The 18599-nt window shown below is 39.0% G+C and overlaps 1 protein-coding gene across 2 annotated transcripts in view; it reads left to right on the plus strand.

Annotated features, from left to right (window-relative positions):
• LOC126106443 (uncharacterized) overlaps positions 1-17173 on the plus strand; it is an 82479-nt gene extending 65306 nt beyond the window's left edge. Inside the window, exons 5-8 of one of the 2 annotated variants that reach the window (XM_049912723.1) lie at positions 342-425; positions 7400-7531; positions 9367-9482; positions 15236-17173. In XM_049912723.1, the coding sequence (XP_049768680.1) occupies positions 342-425; positions 7400-7531; positions 9367-9482; positions 15236-15362 (459 nt within the window). In that variant the 3' untranslated portion in view covers positions 15363-17173. The remainder of the gene's footprint in view (positions 1-341; positions 426-7399; positions 7532-9366; positions 9483-15235) is intronic. The other variant, XM_049912724.1, reaches the window with a different exon arrangement.
• Positions 17174-18599: the final 1426 nt, after the last annotated feature.

Genomic DNA, 18599 nt, shown 5'->3' on the forward strand with positions numbered 1-18599 from the left:
ATGATTAATGCCAACTGTATAAAGATGGAGAGCTATGGCAGAATAACAAGTGATCACCTGGATTCTCATGGCTGTCAGAGAAACTAAACCCAACACATTCAGGAAAGTTACAGTTCTCTCCTTCTCCCTCCATCTCTCTCTCTCTCTCTCTCTCTCTCTCTCTCTCTCTCTCTCTCACACACACACACACACACACACACACACACACACACACACACACACACACACACACAAGAGATGAGTGACAGACAGTACGGCACTGCTTGTGGTGGCGACAGTAGTAATTAGAGGAGGCACCCTCCCCTCACCTCTCACCTCACCCTCGCTTCTCGCACGCGCAGGGCATCCTCGCAGCCGTGCTGACGGCTCTGTTCGGTTCCCGGGACCCCGACCAAGTTGCGACCATGGCAAAGCAGGCTGGCGAGGTGAGTATCCACTCCACCCGGACCTCCCAGACCCCTGCATGCAGCTGCTGCTTTCTGGTGCTGGTGCCGGTGGACGGTTCCTTATTTTATTTACAGACACACTTCTTCTAAAAACCGTCCTGACTCCTCAGTCAGATAGCTTTTAAACTGTGCTGTGCATGGCAACAACTTGTAGAATGCATGCTGATACTGCATAAAATAACAGGCACCACTCAATAATATTAACACACTAAACAAATATGAAGGCTGCCTTTTAAGTTTTACAAAAAATGAGTAAAGTGTACCATTTTTTTACAAAAGATTCATTTCAAAACTTATTGGCAGGCATTTGAACCATTTCTGGATACATTTTCTTTTTGACTGTGATGTCACTACCTCAAAAACTTGGTTGTGTAATGTGTCAGAAGTGCACGACTGTCATTGCTCACAAGGTGTTTGATCTAAGTGAATAAAAAGAAGCAATTAGGAGATAAAGCACACTAATACAGCAAAGGGGCCATTAATTCTGCTTTCCCCTCCATCATTTGATTAACTATTGAATGAAATGCTGTGTCACAATTGGCACTGTGTTGAAAAATGATGCAAAACTTATCAGTGGTTTTTCCTGATTTCATCAATGACTTGTGGTGAACAAATTGTTGTATACAATTCAGCATTTGATTCTTCAATTCTCTACAGTAACAGTTGCCACATGTCCAGTGTAACCAAACAAACAGGCAATAATTTTCTTGAGACTGTTTTGAAAACTGAACACTTTTGTCGGTTTCAGTCATCTCGAAACACTCAAACAGGTGACTGCCATTTATTTTCCAGCCCATAGCAATATATTGCAAGTTCCATCACCCATTACAGTGTTGGTTTGGATTCTGCATATCCTCAGCCAAATTCTGTGAGCATTTACTTACAGCAATTCATGCAAGACTGTTTTTGAACTATGATGAAACTGCACGGACTGTCAGGAGCAGATCTTTTTTGTAGCCAAATGTGTATGAAAACTAAAATATACTGCAATCTTCATGTGCCCACAGATGCCTCTAATGCATCATAAGCCAGATGTGGATCCTCGTTAATTGTGTTAAGCATGACATCCATGTTTTCTTGAATGACTAATGATTTCAGTCGACCTTCGCATAATTTGTCAGTGTCAGAAGTGTAAGCATGACAAATTTCTGCAAACCAGTTGCAATAAGTCTTCTTCTAAGGTGACTGATTATCAAAAGTTGAATGATGTAATTTGATGGATTGTTGTCAAGCTGGGTATTTATGAAAACTGTAAGAAATTGTCCAACAACAATCTTCATGTCATATTTCCATTTTCTCACAACAATCTTTCTTCAAACCCTACTTGTAAATAAAATTCTTGGCCAACTTTAGCTGCCATTATTTTTACAATAACAAATGATATAGTTTGAAATAATAGTAACGTTACATCTCAGTAGTGCCATCTACTGGTTGGCTGTAAAAACCTTTGAAAACCATGGTACAATACTATTGCTAATGGTTGTACTGAGCTGCTAAGACGTGTGAAGAAATTCTGGTGGCATCTTAATCTCTACATTGTGTGTGCTAATCCTCTGGAAGAATGAGAGAGGAAGAAAGGGAGAAGATAGTGAGATTGTAAAAAGACGACGTGATGCACAGGCATCAGGTATACAGTATGATGCACTGATTACATGATCCAAATACGACTAATTCTGAGAACTGCATCAATCCTATCATTATGAAATCTGCAGCAGAAGTGGTGTTTGACAACCAAATGCACAGCTGTATAAGTTATATTGTAGTAATGGATGTAAGCAGTTCATGGTCTCGCGATAGCGTTCTCACTTCCCGAGCACGGGGTCCCAGGTTCGATTCCCGGTGGGGTCAGGGATTTTCACCTGCCTCGAGATGACTGGGTGCTGTTGTGTCATCTTCATCATCACCATCATTCATCCCCATTATGGTTGGAGGAAGGCAATGGCAAACCACCTCCACTAGGACCTTGCCTAGTACGGTGGTGCAGATCTCCCGCATCGTCCCCTACGTTCTGTTACGGAGTATGGGATTTCATCATCATTATAGTAATGGACACTCCAGGATAGGAACCATAAACAAAGATGAAGCATCTTAGCCACTCACTTGTAACTAAATAACGTGGAGCACAAAGAAATGAGAAACATCGCAGAGATGTAATCAATTTTTCACCTACTGCTTTTTTTTTTCAGTGTAAATATACACACACTCGCAGACTCTTGCCCACAGTTGACTTTACAGTGTGAGATTCCATCAGGTGGATAATTAGAATCAAACATTAGCAAAAAAAGAAAAAGAAAAAGGACAGTGACAGAGTCAAGCTCAATGTGTTCTCAGATGCCTCTCAGTTGTAATAGCGGTGCCCACAAATGGGAAGGTCCGATACCATTCCTAACTTTATTCTGTCAGATTGCTCAAAAAAATTGTTTTAAGTCATCATATTGCTCAAAAAATTGGGGGAAAGACGGGTATGTACGGTTAGATATACAAACTAAGGAAGATGTTAGATACACAAACTAAGGAAAATGTGTTTAGGTTCATTCTGCACATCTTACATGCACTGTAAGTGCCACCATTGTCTTACTTGCTGCTATATTGATCAGTTAAAAAAACCTGCAGTTAGTCCAAAACATGTGAGGACTATAGCCAATCCAGACACTGCTGCCTGCAGGACTGCAGTGTACTGGTGTCAGTACCCACCCTGCATGTCACTTCTTTGTCCTGCAAAATGTCGACTAGAAAAATTACACTGATGAGACAAAACATTATGACCACTGCCCACCACAACATTGGATGCTACCTGGTGGCATTGCAGGCATCTTATACGGTAACAGAAGTATGTAAGTGGAGCAGACACACACGGGGATCACCCTAGCGAAGATACGGGCTGCAAATGGGCAACTCTACTGAGATAAGCAACTTTGATGAACGGCAGATCATTATTACACAGAACCTGTGAATGAGTATCTCAAAAACAGTGAAGCTGGCCGAATGTACATGTTCTACTGTTGTGAGCATCTACTGAAAGAGGTAGAAGAACATTGAAACTACCACTAGATGCTAAATAGTTAGATATCCACAACTCTTCCAGAACATGGGGTTTGGAGGCTTGTCTCTTCCATAAAGTAGAATATATGGTGATCTGTGGCATTTCTGCTGAAAGATCACAATGCTGGTGCAGCACAAGTGTTTTGGAGCACGCCGTTGGTGGTTCATTGTTGAATGTGGAGCTCCACAGCAGACCACCCTTACATGTTCACATAACAACATCATCAATTACAATTGTGGTTGGCATGGGACCATCAGGATTTGACCATCAGTCTTTGGAAACATGTCAGGTCTTTGGGTGAATCACATTTTTGCTACACTAGGTCAATGTTCGTCTCCACAAACACCGTCAATGACGTGAACAGTGGTTCAAAATGTGCAGCACGCCAGACACATGTTTGTGGGAGCAGTATTATGCTACAGGTGACACCCTCCTGCCCTTGCATGGAACCTGTGGTAGTAACTGAAGACACGCTGACTGCTGCAAACCGCCTGCACCCCATTATGCCTGGTGTCTTCTCCAACAGCAATGTCATGTTTCAGCAGTATAACTGTCCTTGTCTCAGAACCAGAAGCATGCTACATTCATTTGAGGAGCATTATAGTGAACTCACATTGATGTAAAGATGACCAAATTCACCTGATGTAAATCCTGTGGAACTCGTATGACTTTCTATTAGGTGCAATCACTGAGCATGCAAGTCAGTGGCCTGTTATTTACAGGAATTACGTGGCCTGTGCATAGACATCTAATGCCACATACCACCACAAACCCCCCCTGATACACAGAATCAGTAATGTATTTCATTCCAAAGATGGATAAACAAGCTATTAAGAAGGTGGTCATAATGTATCGGCTCACCAGAGTGTTCAAAACAGTGGGGATCACTAGATAGCAATAACTAAAAATCAGAAAGCCAAAGGTAGCTTACCAATTATATATCCCATTAAAGAGTACAATGAAAATAATCTGAGAAAATGAACTAGGATGTGCCATAAAATAAGCTGCCATATTGTCAGGCATTTAACTTTTTGAAACATTTACATACAAAGGACTTTAATTTAACGTGTCACTACCTACTTACAACTATTTGGTTGAAGCACTCTCTGTCCACCAATAAATTATTTCAGTTTAGGGATTGATTCTGGTTCTCTATATAATTGGGAAAAAATGTATTAAAGGTCACCAGAAATGGAATAAACAAACCATTGTTCTGGTATTGAAAAAATGTAAGATCGTAAGAAAGTTCTCTTTGGTCAACACATATTAAAAATCAACATTATTCATTTGTCAAATACAATGTGTTAGCCAATGTGCAGGCCAGTAACCAGTAATCGGCTCCAATGTAGATGAGAGTACAAATGTATGTGTTTCTTTACACCACTTATTTTACTGGCAGTTACAACAGTTATTCACACATACACCTCCTTCAATAATGATTAACCAGTAACCCTGAATCTGTCATTAATTAACACTAGCTAGCACACAAAATCTAAAGCATGCAGATATTACAAGCATGAAATCATTAACAACGCAATGGAAAATCCTGGTAGGAATATACGGAACTGCATGAGGAAACGTAGCAACTCAAAGTAGGGACGGCACTGAGAAGCTTCCAGATAATTAACAATAGAGATGTTGATCACTATTGCCTGACTGGTGATCCTTGTCAGTGCATGGACACAAACTCTAATGCTGTACAGCAGCTCAATCCAGTCAGGCTGCCAAACTGAGAATAGAGTTCGTTTCTGTACTCTGATGAAGGATCTGGTTTCGATATCTAAGCCATAGTAATCGATACCCTTTCTCCACACAGTAAGTTGTTCTCTTTCCTCATGCAGATGTAAGCATGAACGCACAACTGGCAAAATTTCATTTTCTGCATGGTTTCTGCAGTTTTAACCTTTAATACCAAATGTTTTCATATGCAAGCTCTAAAATATGCATGTCAAATAAATTTGTTTGAGAAGATTTCAGCTTTGCCTTTATAGTACAATAAAAAAAAGTATAAACAGCATGCTAATGTGTATGTCATGAATTTGCTGATATCGCATTTATCCTTAGGTTGATTTCATTTCTAAATTTAGTGTGGCAGGAATCATTAGGAAGGCTGTTGGGTTATGAAAGTTTTTTTTTTTTTTTTTTTTTTTTTTTTTTGCCCCTCCAGTAAACGTTGAATGTTAAACTGTAGCAAGGAGAGAAAGGAAAAAATTGGAGATAATATGTATGAGACTGAAACAGTCTTCAGTTACCTTGAAATCTAAGTGCAGCCTCAAAAATGGAGAACTGATTATAGCCACACAGATAGTCACAAAGAATGTGAATTAACATAAGCTCTGTCATTTAACAAAGGAGATAATTAAGAATTATAAAAGTCAAAATTATTTCACACTACAAAAAAACTTTAGATTCTTAATGTATTGTTATTAGATAATCCATTCACCTGTCTTATTTACTGTATTTAATTCACTCAATTTATTTTGAAATTATAAAATTTCATCTTCGGACTGGCTCATAGCAGTTCAACTCAACTGAAACATTTAAGAAAATGTAACCACATCAAAAGCCAATAGACCTACTTATGCACAATATGAGGGTGTACAGAAAGGTATTGCCTCTGAATTTATTTTTTGAAATTTCTTAAAGCTTTTTTAATAAAACAAATGTTATTAACATCCCACATCTTTGTTCTCAACATTTAGATATTTATTTCTCAACACAACTGAGGTGACAAACACATTTCTGCCATTGAGAAACCGGTTTGTTGTTACTGTCCCCAGCAGAATGTTTGACTTTGTTGACAGACCCACAACCTCACATCCTCTTGCACTGTTTCATCACTAGCAATGTGAAGTTCTCAACGGTGTTCTTTAAGTTTATGGGGTCATGTGGGACTGTATGGAAGATGATCGATAATAGTGAACCCGACACATCAGATTGTTGCAAATGCTGCAGCACTCAGTGAGGTCTGGCACTGATATGCTAAAGGAGAGGATGCTCCATATCTGGATGAATTTGTAACTTGATTACAGAATGCTGTTTCTGATATATCGTCATAGTTGCATTACAAGCCACCATGACACATGCTACAGTTCAGAGCCCTCTGCAAATATGTAGACATGTAAAATAAAGATGTATAATGTTAATAACATTTGTTTTATTTAAGAAACTATAAGAGTTTTCACATAAAAAATTGGAAAAATTTTTTTCCGCGTGCCACCATATGTGCCAGTCCTTGTGTGCACCCAGTACGAAGGCCAAACATCCAGTAAGAGAAGTTTCATGTCTGCCCAATGAAAACTGGATACACACAAGAAATGCTGTATTTTAGGCATACAATAGCACTACTGCTTTTCAATGTGGTTATATTTTGGATCACTATGTTCTTTAATGTTTGGTTTAGATGGATTCCCATAAGCAAATCTGCAAACAAAATTGTATAATTTTGAAACTGATGATGCGAATTGTATACCATCAAAAAACAGCTGAATGGATTATCCAGTAACAGTATATCAACAAAATACTGGTGAATGCCCCTAAGGTTCCATTCATAAGGATGAAACACACCAAAATACTTTAGATGGCAGATTTGATCAATGTTTTGTCTCTGACTTAAAAACGTCTGAGGGTAAAAAAGTCTGAGGGTCAACATATCCATGACTTCACAGTTTGCAGTTCACTATTCAGCTGCATGGGATATGTATAATAGCCAATAGTAACTTGTAGCCACATTCATGCTGAACTTCTTGCCATTTGTGGAAGAGCGAACTGCTTTCTTTGGGGCTTCACTTGGTCAACGTACACGATTTTAACAGCAGAAAATATAAACAAAAGACAAAAGAGGGTCAAAAAGTCATCTGATGCTTTGGAGTAGGGTGTGACTGTAAAGCACTCACCACTAATGTTGCAGTTCATCAGCATCGTCGTTAACCTGCTGGATGCCCTCAAGACATCCTTCAGCCAGCGTTCGATGGCAGCCCGCTCCATCGGCAAGAGAGACTCCATTTCTGAAGCTGCTGTGGCCGGACTCGCTCTGCTCAAGGTACGTTAATGACAGTGTCCATCTCTTTGCCCATACACGCAGTGAATGTTGAGTTGCTCTCTGAATGAGACCAGTGGGCAACTGTTAACATTTCTCCCAAATGTACCGTGTCACTTTGGATTTACGCGCAGTTTGCCACCAATTAACTGGCAGTTTAATTAAGAGTTCCACCAGTAGCTCAGCAAAATTATTGAAACTTTTTTAAATAAATGAAATGGGACTTGCATCAGTACAGAATTTACTCTGGGGTTGGGGGAATGAAGTACATAAAAGGGATTTTAGACATTTTTGGTGATTACATTGTCTTGCAAATTCCTCAACAGTAGGAAGAAGTGTAGGATAAGTTTGTTCACTTAACATCAGAAGATAAAATTAAAAAACAGACGTGCAGATGATCAGTGCTCATTGTGAAGAATGGCAACTAACCCACACACAAAGTCATACTATCAGATGGAGTATCCATGGTCAATTATTTAAGCACATAAATCTTTTAGTCACATAAATCTAGTAGTCAGGGAGGCAGATGCCAAAATGATTCACTGCAAGGATACTTAGGAGAATTATAAGAACATTCATCTAGGGTCCTAGAGAAATGTTCTTTAGTTTCAGTCATTTGTCAAATTAATTTAATGAAATCAACAGAGAATACTTGATGAGAGCTACTCAGTTCATCACTGGTTTACTTCATCAGTGCCAGGGTGTAACAGAAATGTTTAACTGCCACTGAGACATGCTACAAGACAGGTATCACATGAAATAATAATAAAATTCCAAGAGCACACAATCCGACATCACTTGAGGAACATATTACTTGCAGACAGTGACCTTGGTGGAAAACTGATGAAATTTGGTCTTATTTAGAAGTAATTTTCCAGCATAACATCTACAAATGGAAGAGGACGGAGGAAAAAATTATGCCCACACACTAACTAGGGCCCACCACAGAGTGGCCTGTGGAGGTCTGATAATCATTTAGAAGCATATTATGCTTATCACTGAGATCTATCCACGTTTCCATAGAGCCCCTGGCTGTATATTCCCAAATCCACTACACTCTTGGATGTAACAATATTATGAGATGGAAAGTTGCTATTCACCATATAGTGGAGATACTGAGTCGCAGTTATGCACAACAAAAAGACTTTCACAATTATAGGTTTCAGCTGTTAAGGCCTTCGTCAAAAATAGACAGACTTATGCACAAACACACAGGCTCACGGAAACACAACTCGCACACTTGACTGCAGTCTCAGGCAACTGAAACCCCACAGTGGTTTCAGTTGCCTGAGACCGCAATTGTGCGTGTTAGTTGCGTTTGCATGAGTGTGTGTGTGTGTGTGTGTGTGTGTGTGTGTGTGTGTGTGTGTGTGTGTGTGTGTGTGTGAGTGCGCGCATGCGTGACTGAGCACCTCTGCTATATGCTGAGTAGCAACTTTCTGTCTCATAATATTGTTACATTGCATCCTGGATTTTTCATTTATTTATACATACCTCAATTTGTTTTCTCCTGAGTTCCAAGTCCACAACTTCATATAAAGTTTAGCACAAGTTTAAATTTGTGCATTATTCTACAATCCTCCCTTGTATTTCATGAGTTATGGATACATTTTTATTGACACTTCAGTTAATTAATACTACCCCACTAGTTGAAGAATGCAAGTTTGCAACCAAAGTAGGCCATTGAAAGGTCAACTATAAGTAGTGAATGTTATGAAAGAAACAAAACAACAGGAACAGTATATATGGGTACAGTTTAAGACATGGTAGTTTCCAGATCAGACTGTGGAGCACAATTTTGTACATACTCAGTGACGTGCTGCTCATCTGTCATGCAGGGCTACGTGAGGACGCTGAAAACGAGTGACTCGAGCTGCATGCAGAGGATGGTGTGCGAGGCCAACCAGGAGTGCTCCGCCGACACCCAGGGAGCCATCTACTGCCAGCTGGGAACGTGAGTACATGATTCAGTGAGCCATTCTCAGAAGCAAAGCCTTACAGTAAATTAAATACATTTCCCACATTAAGTAACAATACCTTAGAATAGTCTTACAATAAATAAAGTTTTTTCAAACTTCAATCTGTGGCAAGTGGTTCAAATACACACAAGCTTTCAGATTACTTAGGAGTAACAATGACAACACTCAACACTTAATAACCATCCAAATTATCATAAAATTATAACAATTAAAAAGTCAAGAATGATGAGGTGCTTCCAAAAGCTGCATAGCAGTATGAAAGTGTTCTATATACAACTACCAGTTTTGCTTTGGTACAGAAGCACCATCAGGTTTATAATGACTACATTTCCAAACTGTATTGGACAGTGACTGAGTCCCAGCTTTTGGTAAGTTGTCCACATTAAGAGTCAAACCACACTGATGGTTATCGTAATAAAATTGAGTGTACCCAATAGACACTAGGTAAACTATACGAACCATGACTGCTGAATGAGCCAAGCCAGAGTTGCATGACAGGTTTTCTTTAAAATAGAAAATTCCACTTACCAGGTAATTATTCCAGCTCCTATTGAAGGAGTCCCTTCGCTACCTAAACACAATTGCCAACATTTCTGGAGGTCTTGGAAGCAAGCACAGAAATTTTCAACTGTGATGCTTGTAAGCTCATTTGTCACAGCCCATTGGATCTCTGAGATATCTTGATGAAGCTTTCCTTTGAGTCACCTTTTCACTCACAGATACAAGAAAAAATCATGAGAGGTCTGGCAAATGTGTGATGGCAATAACAGAATGTCTGGCCAGATATCCGGTAACAGATAAAGCAGTATGGGGTCTTGCAATGTCACGCAGTAAGAACCAGTCCTGAGAATGCCACGAATCAGGGCAGTGATATCGAATTGCTTGTCGCAATCATTTAAAGTCTTTGATGTAAAGAATTTGGTTTATTATTTGACCTGTAGTAACATACCAATGGTGAACTTTACTATCAAAGAATGTGATCAACATTGTCTTTGTTCTTGAAGGCTGTTATTTGCTTTTTTGGGGCTAGTGATCCAGTGCTCTACCATTCAGCACCTTGATGCTACATGTGAAGGTCATACTGGTAGCACCCACTTTCATTCCCAACAATAATCTTTGCAAGAAATATGGGGTCATGTCTGGCTCTATCCAGTATGTCAACAGAAATTCTTCATCTTTCCTCTTTTTGTTCATCTGCAAGTGCGTGAGGGAAGATTTTATGAGTTTTGCATTAAGTTTCCAATGACACACATCATGATTCGAATTATGTTCTTGTGATATCACACACACAGTTACATCTACATCTACATTTATACTCCGCAAGCCACCCAACGGTGTGTGGCAGAGGGCACTTTACGTGCCACTGTCATTACCTTCCTTTTCTGTTCCAGTCGCGTATGGTTCGCGGGAAGAACGACTGTCTGAAAGCCTCTGTGCATGCTCGAATCTCTCTAATTTTACATTCGTGATCTCCTCGGGAGGTATAAGTAGGGGGAAGCAATATATTCGATACCTCATCCAGAAACGCACCCTCTCGAAACCTGGCAAACAAGCTACACCGCGATGCAGAGCGCCTCTCTTGCAGAGTCTGCCACTTGCCGGTCTTCTTGCAGTAACTGCCTTACACACTTCACTTCTACATCAGTTTGGACAGCAGACGGGCGACCTGCTCTGGGATCATCTTGCGCTGAATCCCTGCCTTCATGAAAACTTTTGTGCCCCTCAAACACATGACTTCTTGAAAGTGCCTCACCTATGTCTGCTTGCATAATTATTGTCCATGTTTAACTAGGGCTTTTCTCAAGCTTATTGCGGAACTTAATGTTCACTCTTTGCTCACAATCAGCATGTGTTGTGTCTCCATAACTAGTGCACCAAAAACCCAGACTGTGTTGCTAAGCACAACACTGTGCTGTAGTGAGTATGTGGAAAAACATGGCCAAGACCATTTTGAGGGTACTGGCATACAGACAACATTTGTTCCTTTTTAGTATTACAAACTCAGAAATGAAGAAACCTGTCTTGGAACTTTCTGGCAAAGGCAATAAGATCTGGTAGACATGAGCTGTATAAAACCAATATAAATAAAATTTAAAATCCCGTGTGATGTGCGTACTTCTGCCATCTTGGTAACAGGCCAGTGTGGTGTAAGCAGCCCATGGAGGCTGGCACTATGCACATCACACAGGATTTTAAGGTTTATTTATATTGGTTTAATACAGCTCGTATCTACCGGATCTTATAATATATCCTTCAGAGTATTATCCGACTTGGCTCATTCAACAGTCATGCTTCGTATATTTTCACTAGTATCTTTTAGTTGTACTCAATTTTATTATAACAGTTCACCAATGTGGCTTGACTCTTAGTGTGGACAACTTACCAAATGCTGGGACCTCATAACTGTCCATTACAGTATGGAGATGCAACCATTATAAAACCGAAGACGCCTCTATACTAACATGAAAGCAGTAGTTGTGAATAAAACATCTTCATACGGCTGTGTGGCTATTGAAAACACCTCATCATTCTTGACTTTTTAATTGCTATATTTTTTATGATAATCGGAATTGTTATTGACAGTTGGGAGTTGTTATTGTTATCCATAATGCTTCTGAGCTGTGGTTGCCCTTCCCAGAATGTCTAGTTTCAGATAACTGCTCCTCTGTCATTGTCAAGTGGCCACTAACTGTCATGTGGTTGTTGCTTCTGTTTGCCTATGAATTCACTAGTGTAAAGTCCAGTCTCACTTCAACTCGTTCCTAAACTGGCAGATAAGCAAGGCTCAGTACCTGGTCACTGGAAGGCCAAAATGGGCATTGCTGTGGTACTGGTCACTAGTGACGCAATGTGCAGTAGTATGGCAATGTAAAGAAAGAAGTGGTAATCACACAAGAGTCAGTGTCCACACAACAGTGGCTGAGGAGGATTTGACTCACAGTTTGTGGGTGTTTAACAACTTCATATGAATGGAAACTGGGAAAATTTTAATACTTTGTATAATTACAAGATCACAAATCCATGCAATCTAACTGTTTCTAACATTTGATTTGAAGTAAATGAATATTTCCATTGTCAACGATTGATGATGACACAGATTAATAAAAGATTAGGCAAATTCTTCCTCTTTCCAGTAGTTATTCTATTGTGGATTGCTTAAGTTAGTACCTATGAGCCATTGTTGAACAACTGGAGAGATGAAGAGAGACCTGCTAATTGTTGGGTGTGGAGCCAATTAATGGGCCATGAAAAAATTATGCTATTTGCAACTATCTACCTAGCACCACACACTAGGTCATATCTGACCACTGTCACTGAGGAACTCGAACTAGTGTTTAGCTCACAGAATATTATAAAATAAAAAAGTTCATATTTATCTAGAGGAGACACCATAAAGCTTTCATACTTCTAAGAGTGCAGATTTGATCAGAGGAAAGACCAGAAATTAGTGCTTGCATTTCTTGTGGGATACTTTCAAATGGTGTAGAACAGTTGACATTGCACACAGCACATTTAGTTTTGTACAAACAATGTCAAAATACAGTTTGTTGTTGGATATATTTCAGCCAGGGGTCACACAGATGATTTCATTACCAGTTTTAACCTCTTAATGAGTCACCAGCAGACGATTTGAAAATATTATCACATACCTGTGAGAAAATGTAAAATATTAAAATCATCTGCCAATGACTTGTTAAGTGATTGATACGATCTATGTGACCTATAGCTCAAGTACACAATAAAAAGATTTCGTTTACAATACAATCACTGTGTCATACCTAGCCTGTGTAAGGAATCAACATTTAGACACAAAAGCCTCGAGTTCTCCATAGCAGTTAGTTTTGGATTGGAGATCATGTATCCTTTTGCAGTGTTTCAAGTATTTTGAGCAGATTCAATTATGGCTGTAATCAAAAAAATTAAATGGAGATGGGTCAGATGTGTAGCCACATGAACGAACGTAGAGAAAAATCACAAAAATATGGATTTTGCCAAAGTAGTGAACATGGCATTTCAAGCATAACTACATTCTATTCCTATTATTGTTATACAATAATTTACCATGTAGCTAAACTTATCCTTACCCTATTGTACTTAATCTTTGATGTTCCAATGTCATTTGACCAGGTATTTAAATTTAATGATGGTTTCTGGGAATGGATTGGGGATATGTCCTAGCAAAATTTTCCACCCCTTTGATCTACCAACATAATATTATTTACATGCATTGTTGCTTCATGATATCACACTTCTTTTATACTCACTGTCTTTCCTTGTCTATCACGCACATATAGTTCTCAGTGTCCAGTCTTTGTCACATGTCTTCTTCCTAGCCACAAATGCTTGGTAAACTTCCCCAATTCTAGCTTTTTATCTTCTTTCTGTTAGACTTTTCTATTTCAGTTCCTTAATTATTTCTGTGATACTGATTGTCCTTCTGTAGTATGCCATTATAGAACTGGCTGCACTCCTTCTATCTGCATCTTTGCTGGAGTCCCATATTCCCGCAGCATATTCCGACCGGCGTCTTCTCCTTTGTACCATTCTGTCTCTCATTCACTTTCATGCCAGATTTATTGCCTCACCTATGTGTAGTCTCCATTGCAGATTCCCAGTGCCCAGTGTTGCATCTAGGTACTGGCGTTGTTGGCCTGCTGTGATGCTGACCAGTCACAGCAAAGCTTGCATTCGTATCTTAGAGCACTCCTCCCCTTTAGTCAAGATGGCCATTTGACCCTGCAATTGCCAACATTTCCTCACTCTGGATCCTGTTCCTGATTACTTCTACGTCCTGTCTTCTAAGAGTTTACTTCCTCAAAATTATTATATTAACAGCAAACAATCTTAATTCTGAGTTTACCCTTTCCCTGGTATTATTGACATAAATCAGAAACAGCAATGGCCCTAGTTTATTGCCTTGTGTTACATCTCTCTTTGTCTTCGCTACCATCAATGTGAAGTTTTCCACCTCACCCTCTGTTAAAATCCGAACAGTAGCTGGGATCAAACTGTGGTGCTACCCTTGGACTGTGAAAGTTCTTTACAAGGAGGAAGGTGCATTCATAATACTAGAAAACATGCAGGAGGGCAATGGGCCCATACAGCAGAAAATTACAATGCTTGTCAAATGGCTGTTGATGCTGATGATGATCTAACTGGATTTACATTCCACATTTCACTCAGTGGCTTTTGATTAATTAAGGATTTTCCTTATAAACTGCACAAGGAGCTGCTTATTCTGATTATATACAAATACTTCTAAATATTTTAGATATTTATTCACCATCACAGATTTGGCTGTTGTGTCATTCTCAAGTGATAGCTGTAACAACATGTATCACACAAACAGTTGTTCAACTTTAAAATATACTGTTTTCTCAAAAAATTATAATAGTCAAATTATTACTTTAAAAATTGTATACCACTCCTATCTCACTATAAAGTGCATCAGAGCAAAATCATTCCCTTTGAGTTCCTCATGTCAACCATGTTTACATATCTGGTATGTATAATTAGACAAGATTCTTCATCATCTATATATAGTACTACACCAAAATGAGAATATTATGTGACATCACATGTTTAAGCACGAATTCATTAAAAGTATTACAAACACATTACTTACTGTAATTCCTATTGAATTCATGTAATATTGCACTCACACATTTAATAACAGTGTAGGTGGAACACGTTATTTCTAAATGCATTCACATTTTGCTCACAACAGGTACGCAACCAGCTTCATGCTCGAGAGATCGAGTGATACGCCTTTCGATGCCTTCTACGATGCTGGCAGAAGAGGAAGGAGTGGAGAGGACTGCCGAGCACTGTTCCTCTCCTGTAACGAAGTCTAGAGAGCCACCTCCACCTCCAGCTGTCGCAACCCCGAGCTGAGCCGCGACGTCCCGCACGGACCGATACACTGACAGTGACTGTGGACTTACCACTTTACCCGACCGACATACCCTGACAGCCAAAACGTTATGCGACTACAGATGGAGACACAGAACTGATAAATGTCTAAAACTACAGATCTGACAATGACACCACTGCGTATAATGCTTTAATACATAGATGAAATAGCAGACAGTATTTAATGAACTTTGACTGTCTGTAACAGGTGTAGCCAGTTTCCTGCTCGGAGGGATTTCACTTGCCATAAAACTCATTTATTTAGGTTCATAAATTGTCACAGTGGGGTACGATGAGAGTTGTAAAAGCAGCTGTGGGACTGTGAACAGGTGGATACAATATCTGGCAATAACAGGTGACTTTTCAGGAAAGAAATACTTTGGCTTTGTGATACCTAACTACTCAGTGGGACTAATTGGGCAGCTCGAAACTGGCAAGGCGATTGACGATTCGGGCTCTGACCGGAGGAATAGGTATCGAGTCCGGCACTCGGCAGAATTCATCACTCCGCTCAGTAAATACACCAGATTCTTCTACATATACGTATATACGTAGACATAAATTATGTCAACACTGCACATAGATTTCACGTACTATCCAATATATTATAGGCATTGTATTGTGGTAGCAATTACGAATTAAGACACAGGTGATATATAGTCGATAAGGTGCGTAACAGTCTGAGACCGCGGTCGTACGTGCTGTCGACTTCCTTCGTAGCTCACGGAATCGTAGTTCTCGTCACTGAATATCCGGGTGAGTTTTTGTCTATGACATTACCCCGAGACTGACGACAGTGTACAAGGACAGACTGCACGTCTCAGATGACTTACATTAATCTACCGTAGTGGACATATATTTCTGAATGTTTTCAGTATTGTATTTGCCTGAATGACTGAGTGTTTGTGCTGTTATTTATTGATAACTTATTAGATAGCCCATTAAGCTGAAATTTAAGAGCATCATTCCATAATAGCATCCATTTGTTCAACTATAATTTCAGTTTCCCAAAGACAGCATTATTTATTTATTTATAGATATATACTACAATTATTTATTTATTATGAAATACAATTATTGCATATGAGAAATCATTTACAAAATTTATCCAATGTATACCGTAATTTCAGACAGAGTTCTGCTCCAAAGACAAAGGGTCCCAGAATTCAAAAACTTGACTCATTAACAAGTACCATAAACTGTAATGGTCTACAGTTAGAGAGGACCTAAAAATGAATGATTCTGAATAATCTATGCTGGTGTTGCAGTGAAGCATTTCCCACTACTGACAATCATGGAATATTCCATGTATGAGAGTGTCAGTACTCAGGAAAAATGCCGCATCTTCAGGGCAAGGGCAGTGTGTGACAGGGAGCACATTAAAAGCTAACCACTGCAGTGAGCACACCAGAAGAACTCCATAATCACACATATGGACATAATTTCTGGAGTAACTGACAGGGCAACTGGAAATTGTTGCATTACACCACCCAGCTAAACTCAGTTACTTTTACATGGTTAACAAATGTGACCTTTTATATTCTCTCAAAGTGAGGAACCACCTAAATGCTACTGCCCTGGTTCCAACTCACCAATTACCCTTCTGATTCACTGTTACACAGCATGAAGCGAATAAGATCTGGAGGAGAGGAGGAACAGACTCAGTTTACATGTGTACCAAGGAAAAATAAAACTCTGAATGACTGGTCGTGTATGTATGAGACTGAAAAAGCGCAAATGTAGTCATGTAGAAACGTCCTTGTGAATTTGTTGTATATGTTACTAGTTAATAAATATTTTCACAAAAACTTTTCTGGAATTTATTAAACCTGTACTTTCAATGTGTCACAGTATAATATATGGTACCTCCAATGGCACAGTAATATCATAACACTATTTTAGTTTTATGACTGAAATATCATAACTAACATTCCATGAAACCACACACAGTTATTCTTTACACAATTACTGATTCCTTGCCTGTGCCATTGCAGAATACTTGTTATAGTTGTATTCTATGGCATACACTGTACTATTCAAATCTGTCATTGCTTTTGAAGAAAAAAGTTTGAAACGTGACAGATACAAACCAAGATATTTGATTAAATCTTTGTAGATGTAATCTGTTGTGAATAATAAGAGAGCAGAAAATTGTACAGTTGTTGTATTTCAAACAATATTAAGTTAAAAAATTGAATATTATTGCTGATTTTATCACACAACAATTTAAAAATTGAACATAAAGAGAATACCTACTACACTACAGGCAGAGATCCAGGGTTGAGTTTTAGGGGAGTGGCTATCACAGTTTCTACTTTCTCCCCCCACCGCTGTCCTCCAAATAGAATTTCCCACTTAATACAACAGTTGCTTATGATCTAATAATAATAGCAGTAACAATAACATATATAAAATGCTTTAATACAGTAACAATAACATGCCTACATTAATGCTTACATCATTTTAAAACACCTTACAAGCATTATAATTTGTGCAAGAAAAAACTAAAGTGTGCATTGACCATTATCGGTGTAGGGTGAGTCAAACAGAACTTTAAAAGTATGAAATTATAAAGAAATTTATTGAGATAACTTACAGAATCAGTAGATGTGTCATTTTGTAGCAAACAACCTCAAGTTTGATTGATGTAATGCATCAGTACCTCATTCCACCACCAGTAGCGCCAGCGTAGTGCACAGTTAAAATGACTACTTTCATTGGTGTGGAGTGAGTTCGCTGTGTGTTTTGGTTTCACGAAACAAACTCTGGAACAAATGTTCGGGGTAAATTTTGCACCAAATATGGTAAAGAGCCTCCAAGCAGGCCTGAAATTTACTCTTGGCACAAGAACTTTGTTGAAAGGGGTTGTTCACTGTGACATGCTCACTTGCGTGTTGGTGATTATGTGGAACAGATTAGGGAGAGCTTTGCCTCCAGTATACGAAAAACAATGCGACATGCATCTTGTGAGATTAGTATTCCACAAAAGACTGTTTGGTAAGAATTTTATTGACGTTTACACTTGAAGCCATACAGACTCACAATGACACAGCACATTAGTGATGCAGATAAGGTTGCTCATGGGGAACTCTGTGTGGAAATGTTGCATCGGGCAGAGGACGACAAGACATTTCTGACAATAATTTTCAGCAATGAGTCAACATTTAATATCGGTGGCA

The sequence above is a fragment of the Schistocerca cancellata genome, chromosome 10 (genome assembly GCF_023864275.1).
Source record: "Schistocerca cancellata isolate TAMUIC-IGC-003103 chromosome 10, iqSchCanc2.1, whole genome shotgun sequence".
NCBI lineage: Eukaryota > Metazoa > Arthropoda > Insecta > Orthoptera > Acrididae > Schistocerca > Schistocerca cancellata.